The 9,787-nt window shown below is 43.5% G+C and overlaps 1 protein-coding gene across 1 annotated transcript; it reads right to left on the bottom strand.

Annotated features, from left to right (window-relative positions):
* Positions 1–77: 77 nt before the first annotated feature.
* PDGFA (platelet-derived growth factor alpha polypeptide) lies at positions 78–6,233 on the bottom strand (the record flags this gene model as incomplete). Its single annotated transcript, XM_010290763.1, has 3 exons — positions 78–287; positions 3,749–3,993; positions 6,129–6,233. Coding segments are annotated over 3 exons (560 nt in total), but the record flags the coding sequence as incomplete, so codon positions are not given.
* Positions 6,234–9,787: the final 3,554 nt, after the last annotated feature.

Below are 9,787 nucleotides of genomic sequence, written 5' to 3'. Positions count from 1 at the left end.
CCAGGGGTAGAGCTGGAGGGTGCTGTAGTAAACCCGCTACCCGCCCCCGGGGGGGAACGGCCGGGGGGGGGGTGTCTCTACGTCCTCTTGTCTGCAAGCAGGAGCAGCCAAGCCTTGCCCTCTGTCAGGCAACTTGCAACAGCGGGGTTCCTCTCACACTCGGAGGGCAGCTCGCTCTGGTTTTCCATCTTGTCTTCACCTGTATCGGGGTTTCCCTTGATTCTCCCATTCTTAAATTGACCCTTGATACCTGTCAGCTGGTCCTGCCTAAAGGTCCCACCCAGGTGCTGGCAGTAAGCACAGTTAAGTTAAGCCACAGCTAAAATCAAAAGCACTGTTTATCCTAACGATAGAAACAGTCACTGAAGAAAAATGTTCTTAAACCTGCAAACATTACATACAGACACATTACCTACACACGCCAAGTTGTTCTGCAAGGCCTTTTTAACCTCTTCAGAGGCTGGGTAGCTCTGCCAGTTCAGCTGCTGAGCAACTCATTTTGAATTCCTGCATTTTTTTCCATCTCTCTTCAAAACCTCTCCAAACAACTCCCAGATGACAGCTGAGGAGCTGCTCCTGCGTTCCTTCCTTTCCAGCTCCTTTTCTCTGCGTCTTTCCCTTATATTAATTTACTGTAAGAATACACCAGGTTAAATTTCTGCAAATCAGCTCAACATTGAATATTCAGAAATGGCTAAAGATGGTATGGCTATGGCTCAAGGCCAAGCAGAAGGCAAAGCTGAGGTAGATGGACTGATTTAGCTTTTGTTTCTTAGTTTGGAAATGAGTATTGCTGCAAACAACCGTCATACTCAGCTTGGATATTCAAAATTAGCAGTATAGGCAGGATTTGCTCTATAACATTAACCGTTTTTTGGCTCCTGTGACCAAATACACAAAGAACATCATGCTCAACATTATGAGAAACCTCTTGGGAAGACTCAGTTCAGAAACCACCCCAAATAAATTATGACCTGGTACTTGGTAAATACTTGGTCTCGCTGTGCAGAAGCAACAGGATCTGCAGACGTTACCGAAATGCTTTTGCAGACAGGGGAACATATCTGTAATAGACACCAACACCCCTAACTCACTGATCCTTGTCACCATTACTCTATCAGGAGAGAAATGCAATTCTTTCCTTCCTGTCAAAGAGCAGCTCCCAACCGGCCGCTTTATTTCAGTCCGATTCTCGCAGTGCTGCACAGGTACAGCTTGCTGAATAGAGATGTCTTTAGGACCTGGAGGCTGTGGTCTCATGGGCTCGCTCTGTTACGGTGCAGGGCAAACCCACCTTTTACTAACCCACCCCATGAAAGGGAAACCTTAGAGGACCCGTTTCGGGGAAGCTGTGCCACCAACACCCCTGGCTTGGAGCCTCCTTACAGCTCAAATTCCACAAGCCCATTAATGGTACTTCACTGACCAAGGCGCAGTGAAGGCGAAGTAAGGACATCCCTGAACCCTACAGCCTTTGAATCCTGTTCCCAAGAAAGGAATGCCCCAAAACAAGCACCTCCGCTGCTCCTCCCACACTGCCACAGCTGTCTTTTAACCATGACTACAGTGGCCCTCAGTGAGACAAAGAAAACACCCTTTGCTTTCGCCCGTTGGATGATGCAAACCCACTTGCTGACCTTTCTGGGTGAACATTTTTCTAGTGTGAATGGGCCAGCTATGATCTCACTACCTTGTCAATGAAGAGGAAGTGGGGAAAGCCTTTTCAATGTTTAATCAAAAGAGGGCTTTTATGCAGCCTGACATCAGGGGAAAACACAAGACGGCTTTCCAACCGCGCTGCAGGAATGGCTGAGAAGGCTCTCCAAAGCCGCTCTCCCTACCTTTCCAGCGACCCTCACTCTGGGCCAGCTACTTAATGGCATGAGCAGACATTCAGCTCTCAACGTAGGATTGGCAAAAGGCTCATAAAACCATCAAATATATCAAAGCTACAAGCAGATCTGACTCTGGAGGGCATAAATATGGATACTGTTCAGAGATTTCTGGTGTGACAGTGGGGTCAGCCTACAACCTTTACAATGAACATCCTGTTCCTGCTTGACCTCTTGTCCTTTTTTCCCCCCTTCTACTTAATGACTGTTTGGAGCAGTCTTGGAGCTTGGGAAAAAAAAAAAAGTCCCCCAAAGCTGGCTGACGTATATTGATATTGCTGGTGGCAATATATTTACACAGCCACAAGAAGCAGCTGCTCAGCTGAGCCTACTTTTAGCTTGCGCCTGACTAAAATGAATGCAAATCTAAAAGCACTAAAACCGTATCAGCAGACTAAATGAGAAACTAAGACTCCTTTAACATGGTGGTGCGCTGGGGAAGCAGCCCCAGCAATGACATCCTGCAAAGCTGCTGCCAGTAGTGGAGTCTGCAGCTTCTAGGGAACCCACAGCATCCCCAGCAGCAGGGGACTTCAACAGCCAGACCTCTCCATCTCTATCTTCCCCATCACTGCAGGGGTAGGAAACAAGCACAGGGTTGCAATGTCACACACAAGTACCAACAGCAAGTTCACAATACACGGCTCAACTCTGCTGGGCATCTCCAGCTGCTTTGTACTTATTAGTTGCTACACAAAATTAACTGGAAGCTGTATCAAACCCAAAGGCAACAGCACTAGGTATCATAACCCTGAGGCACTTCGCTGTTTAGCCTCTACTCTGAACGGCTTAGAATAGTAGTGCTTCAACTTCCCCAGTTTGTTCTCAGCCCTCAAATAATTATTGATCCAAATTTTTTCCTCATTTTATCATCCCAAAGGAAGGGCAGCAAGCAAGTGTAAAGTACAATTATTTTTTGAAAGACTGAGGAAATCTGTTCAGATGTTTCTCCAGCTTATTTGGGTGTGAAAACATTTTTCAGATGTTCAGAAATGGAAAAGAAAAAGGAATCCTGCTCAGATGCGTGCCTGTGTGTATGAAAAACAATGAACTGGCTGAGACGCCATATTTTGTGTTTAGGATATACAGCGCTACGTGGGTTAACAGCACCTTTCTAGATAAGAAATCCACTGCAAGTACAGTGATCAGTATGTTGTGCTGGGCAATTTTATGTTCAAGAATGTGTTGGGTTTTTTAAATTCTGCTCTTAAAATACTGAGGGCAACAAGAACTCAGAGTCTTAACAATGTAAATGCTAAGTGTAAGTCTAATCTCCTACATGCAGATGTAAATCAACATTACTTGTTCAAATACTGATAAAAATTAGAACACAGTGAAGCCGAATGAACATAAGAAATATTTCACGTAATATTTACTGGAAAATTGCAACAGGGATTTTGTCTAATGAGTAAATACAGCATGAAGCCGTTGAGTCTTCTATCCCTGGGGTAAGATAATTTGAAACACATTTTTTCAGATCAAAAGTGTTATGTTGTCAAATATAAAAGCCCAATTTAGGCTGCATAATATTTAATTAAGAAAACAGCATTCCATACTGTGATTTATTTATTTTTTTTAAGTCCAAGGCCCCTTGAGTCATTTTATCTTCTTAACTTTAAGATTTGTACTGTGCCAGATCATGGGAAAGACACAATCAACTTTATTTTCATTACAAAGGAAGAAAAACCTAAAGGGAATCCTGTGAAAATCAAATCCAAACCCAAGATTTTCCAGTGATCACATAACTTGAAAAGGCCATCTGCTCACTCAAAATGGAGAGGAGCATGGTATGGGATCCTGTGGCTACGAGGATGGATAATAAAGATCCAGGTCACACAGAACAGCCACGAGAATACTTGAGTTTTCAGACTTAAGGGGACCCTCTCAGGGCTCCACAGCCACCATTTGCTCACCTTGACGCTTCTGTGGTGTATCCGCGATGGCTGGCATTTCACACTGCTGGTGTTGCAACAGCCAGTGCAACGCTTCACCTCCACGCAGGGCGGCCATATCAGGAAGTTGGCAGAGGTGGGATCAATCTGACTCCGAGGTATCTCGTATATAACCGTCCGTGTTTTGCAGACAGCCGGGATGGCTTCCTCTGCGGACACAAGAAATTCACACTTCCAGGTGAGCAGCTGCTCTCACCTCAGAGCACCCAGATACTTTACACCGTCGATTAATGAGTGGCACCCGTAGCTGGCGGGTTGAGAGGGTGTTCTCGTTCCCACTGCTCACTGACAAGCCGGTGCCGGGTACCGTTGTTTGCCTACCACTAAGCTGTTGTGTGCTACCTTAACTCACTCCCAAAAGCCAACCCTAAAGTGAGGGTTTACAATGGCCCGGCTCCCAACATAGCTCAGAGCACATACCATTAGATAAGGCAATTCTGGCTCTTTAGAAGTGACGGCAAGCCAGGGGCTTCTCCAGATTAGACGATCCTCGAATACAGCCTCATGGCAACTGAGTAACAGCAGCTGTTATTTTACAACGGTGGGGCCATCGTTGCACACGCATTGTCACACCAACTTGCAATACCTGACAAATACCTCCACAGAAGTTGTGCTGAGGATATTTATACCACACCCAGATTGACTGAGCTGGGCAACAACCTGCGCCAGCTTGAAACTTCGGAGTTTGGGTTTCCACTTGTAAAACCTTAACATCCCCGCATCGGGGATCTGGTCCATCTGCCGAAGGGCAACTGCCATTTTTCTGAATGAAGTTATCAAAGGTTTGTATAAGCTGGGCTTTATTTGTTGTTTTTTGCATGAGGCAAAACCACAAGAGTAGCATGACCTAAGAACCTGCAGTGTCATTTTCAGCTAAATCAATATCCTGCTGAGCTCGGGTAAGGTGAGCTTGTAGACAACCATTTCAGCCACATGAGGATCAGAAAGAGAAGCTCTTGCTGCTGCATGATGCTGCCATGGAAAATCCAGACCATGCATCATTCTCAACCTCGAGACTGCCTAAGAAGTCAAGCTGACAATTCAAAATGGTCCAGAAAATAACAGCAACTGCAGGGACAACTTGTTTGATGACAAGGTCTTAGAAGGCAGCTTGGATTTTTTTTGCCTTAGAGTGGAAGCAGTGCTAGCTTTGGGTTAGTTGTGTCAGGGAACTGGAATACTGCCTGCACTTCTTCAGTTACTTCTGAAGTACAAGAAGTTCAGAACTGGCTTGTGACTGTAACATGAAAATCTAGGCTTAGTCTTGAAAGAGATGCATTTAAGCCAGCTAAATAGAGTGAAAATTCCTCATCTCAATCCCCAATACCATGAACTCAAGACAATTAATTGATCCAATATTGCAAGATAACTGGCAACTCCTACAAGTTATTGAGCATGTGCATTCCCACTGACTTTTATGGGGAGGCATTCAGCACCTTGCAGAGTACGGTGCCAAGTGTAGCAGACTGTTTCAGAACCGCTGTTCTCTAGAGGCATTCAGTGTGACGAGCATGCTTGCCAATTCACACTGCAAATCCATGCTGACAGCATGTTGTGCTATCTCCTGTGTACCACCGTAGCTTAAAGTAGAAATATATTGACTCTGAATTACCTATAATAGAGAAGATCGTGGATCTTTTACACAGTCAAATGGAATGGTAAAACACTCAGATCTAATAAGATGAACAAGCACTGCATACAAATCCTATTCCATAATTCATTAATAACTCTTTAAATTTGTATTTGGGCTTCGTTGGATCACCATCATTATAGTTTAATAAGAAAAAAATCCCCTGTAAACATGCCTGGTGCCCTACACAATGATGGAAATCAATGCCCCAGCGTTTCAGTCAATGGCTTTTAATTTTTTGGATAAACTGTTTTCTTCTTTTGAATAAAGAGTCAAGCTGTTTCCTTTTGTGGAGCTTCTGTACTGAAAACTCTACCAACTGTTGATGTTTTTTAAAGCACACTGCTGTGGTTGTTCCCCACCCCATGAATTATACATTGAATATCACAGCATTTTCTAACCAAGGTCTAGCCTTCTAACATGCTGCAACAAGAAAGTGAATGTAAAGAATTTGTGCTTGTCTGTCTCCTATGGACATCCTCCAGAAGACAGCTTCTCAGGCAACGGCTTGTTTTGTGCAAAAAGAAAGGCAGAAACTAGAAATGGCCTTTTTCCTTTGTGCGTGTCACATTTTTCCAGTGAAATGTCCTGCTTGGCTGACCAAAAGCACCCCCTCTGTTTTTACTCCCTAAGTACAAATAGCTTGTTTCTTACCAATGCTTCTTTTTCTGCGAATGGGCACAGGACGATTCTCTTGCACATGTTTAGCAGAATGAACACTATAAGGTCTCAAGTTTGTTTCTGAAACATCATCATATCCTAAAACAGGAAACAAAATATTAAACCTCAGCTACGTTATTTGCATCATCATCGCTACAGTGCTGTCCCAAACACACAAATCTGTGCGGTACATATGCACAAGACCAAATCCTGATGCAATTAGTCTAATGTAGCTCCTGTCAATGCAATTGCAAGGGCATAAGGCAGGGAAGATATAGACGTTAAATGTCATGTATAAGCATGTACAACTTAATTCTAATATCCATTTTACTGAATGCCCCCAGAAATAGGGCACACTCTGTGACACAAAACCATATCTGAAGTAAAACAGTTGCATTTTTATGTGCATATGTGAAAGGCATAATACAGCTTTTCTTACTGGAAAGGTGTAGAAATAAGAACAATAATATTTCACATGAAATGTTTCTTACAAGAAGCTTTTTGAAGTTCTGGCATGAGACTACGGTAGAAAATATGGTATTACACACCCAACAGCAACAATGCTGCCTCTGTAAATTTTCTCTTGCTTGGTTTTCAGGGCAGTACTAGGACAGAATGAAAAGCAAAAAGTAACTAGCATGGGTTTCCTTTTAGCCTCTCTGTTGCAGAACAAATCCCCTGTGAAGTATCCTAACCTTTGGAGGGGCATCTGAAGCTACTGCAAACTCTGGGACTGCATCCAGGCTTGTCTTGTTCCCTAAATAAGCCTACCACATGGGTTAAAGGGCCATGAGAAAAAGCAAAGATTGAAAACTTGGCATTTAATTTATCATAAAAAAGCAACAAAATAACTGCTCCAACTATTTGGTTTTGTTAAGTGAAGCAGTCCAGGTCGTGTCCCATGCAGTGGGGTTCTGAAAACGACAAGCACAGTCTGCAAACAGAAGATCAGGAAGATGTAAGCAAACTGAGGACTGCATAGAGATTCCAGTACACCAAAACGACGATTTTTAGCACTCTCCTGCTTGGAGTGCCCGCTGTAAAATCACTGGAGAGTTTCAAGGTTTCATTGCTGGCTCCAAAGAAAACTGTACACTAAAAAAATATAAACGGTTATTAGACAGTACTCAATTACCCCCTCTACCTTCTACCAACATCCTACAATCCTCTGTCTTCTGCACTGTCACACTTCCAGTTCATTTTGCATCCACAGTTGACTGTGACTCTGGAGTGTGTTTCATTCTCAGCTTTACTGGTAATGCACATGATAAGGGTCTGCTCTACAAACCACCCAACTCCTTTTCTCCTCCCTCCAAGAAATCCTGCCCTAAAGAGCACACAGATGCTGAAATCACCTGCAGAGCCTGATAAGACACGAAGATAGTGGTACCTCCAGCACCTTAGGAAGAGCTCTGTGCCTCAAGGTCTCTTGGAAAATACTATCGTAGGTAGCTAAGAGAAGACGAAATGGGAGGTCCAAGACGTAGTGCCAGGATCACCCACTGGTCCTCTCTATTTTCCTGATCAGCTGAACAGATCCTTGTCTGAAATAAGTCGGTGTGAAATCCAGACTCTCAATTAACCCAAATAAGTTGGCTCCTGCTTCCCATGTAGAGTGCTTGTTTCCCATTGATTCTGAGGGGAAATTTTGGAAACTCATTAGCTTATAGTGGGCCTTATTTGCAGTCCCAGTCCTGTAATGTAACACAGCAATGACTAATGGCTTTCATTCCCGCTTTTATTGTACCCCATGCTCCAGAAAACTCATCAGTGGGGTAAATAAAACGGCTTTCCCGAGACCCCACAGGAAGTTTGCGACTGAGCTGGGGAGCGGAGACTCTCCTGCATCCCATTTCAATGGCACCAGGCCATCCACCTGACCCCAAATGGGGTTATGCAAAACAAGGATCCGTTCTGATGTTCCTTCAGCCCTCTTCCGCTTCCTAACGCTCAGCCAACACCTCAATACTGACCTCCTTTTTGGCAGCTTTGAGTTGTCACAACCTCTCCCTCAATTTGAGGCAACGAAGTGATACTCAAAAGAAAGCAGCATGAATTCTGCTCAGTGTAAGATCCAAGCTAGGCTCAGAGCAAGAAGCATCTCCGTCCGCGTTCAAACGGTGTTCAAAAAAAGATTAAACACAAAATTAATGCCTCTAATTCGAATTGCTTGGTGGGCACAGACATCTTGCTGAAAAGAGAAACCATCGATGATGCCAGCTGTACGGCAGGCCTGAGCCACAGGTCCCAATCCCACATTCAACACGCTGGCGTAGCTCCCTTCTAACATGACTGATTTCCTGCTGTCTTGCTTGAAGAAACTGGTAAGACTAAAGGAATAGTATGATCAGCTAACCAATATGTTAAGCCATGTGCTTATATATAACTGCTCAACTCGGCTGCAATTAGCCATATTCTATCATCATGTTTATAAAGCAAAATGACATGTCGAGGAGCATGTGTTGCTTATAAAGATGATTTCTAAGGTGAAGAAGGCCTCTGGCTCATACTGTATCTCACTGTCTCGCTACATATCTTAGGCATGTATATCATTTCATAAGTTCAAGTCTCGCTGTGGGGGTTAAAAAAAGAGATCTGCACAGCTAGCACAGCAGACTGCAAAGCAAGTTCCAATCCTCAATGCATTATGCAACACAAATTGTATTATTTCTATCGACACAGCATCAATGTGGGGTTTTTTTAATAAACAGAATTATGGAGCACATGGCTGGTGCCAGAAGACACTATAATGCTAAAGGCACTTGGTGTCCCCCTGATCCCCACAGGCATTTGGAAGGAATTCCATTTCCCAGTGAAGTCAGTGAGAAAATCACTGCACTTCAAGCGATCTTTTAAGTCAACAGGTGTCCTGCCCGAGCAGGACTGAAAAAATCAGAAAGTCAGCTTTGAAACCCACACTTGACGCTGGATGTGTGGCCAGAAGACTTTCTTTTATGTCACTCAAACAACGATGCTACGGTAATTACAAATAGCACTCTCTAGCTGGACTTTAAAGAAGCCTGATACCTAATTTACAACCCGGCAAAAAGGATTCCCAAACGAATCATGTCAGAATTTGCATCAGTCTTTCCCCCCCAGTGTACTGACTCAGGAGCATGAAGTTGCAGGATAAGGTGTTTCAGCTCTTAGCAAAGGAAATGGGAGTTTATGGGTGCTTAGCGCCTCACAAAATGAGGCTTAGAGCAGAAAGCTTAGAAATGGGTGGTTCTTAGTTTAGAAATTGAACATTGCTTGTCACTAAGCGAAGATGGAGGATGCTGCACAGAGCCAGATTAATGCAGCTCTCTTTTAACATTTTAATAATAAAAAAATGTTTTCATGGCAGCCGATCAAGAAATTTCTCTGTAATCTTCTATGTACTGACAACATATCAATGATGGGTAGAAAAACTCTTGCAATTAGCCTTGGACAATCCATTAGTGTAGCTGAAATTGTTCTTTTTTGTCAGATTGGCATTTTTCCACTGGGTCATGGAGTATAAATCACAGAGTTCCTGTGACATTCTGCCAATATGTGATTACTCTTCTCCCTAAATAAGCATGTGGAAAGCATCCTAAGACTACTATTATATTTATCAATTCATACTTTCTCGTTGCTATCTCCTTGCCAAACAATTTTATGTGAGGTACAAT

The sequence above is a fragment of the Phaethon lepturus genome, unplaced genomic scaffold, assembly GCF_000687285.1.
Source record: "Phaethon lepturus isolate BGI_N335 unplaced genomic scaffold, ASM68728v1 Scaffold57990, whole genome shotgun sequence".
Lineage (NCBI taxonomy): Eukaryota > Metazoa > Chordata > Aves > Phaethontiformes > Phaethontidae > Phaethon > Phaethon lepturus.
This window is presented reverse-complemented; position numbering and strand designations above follow the sequence as displayed.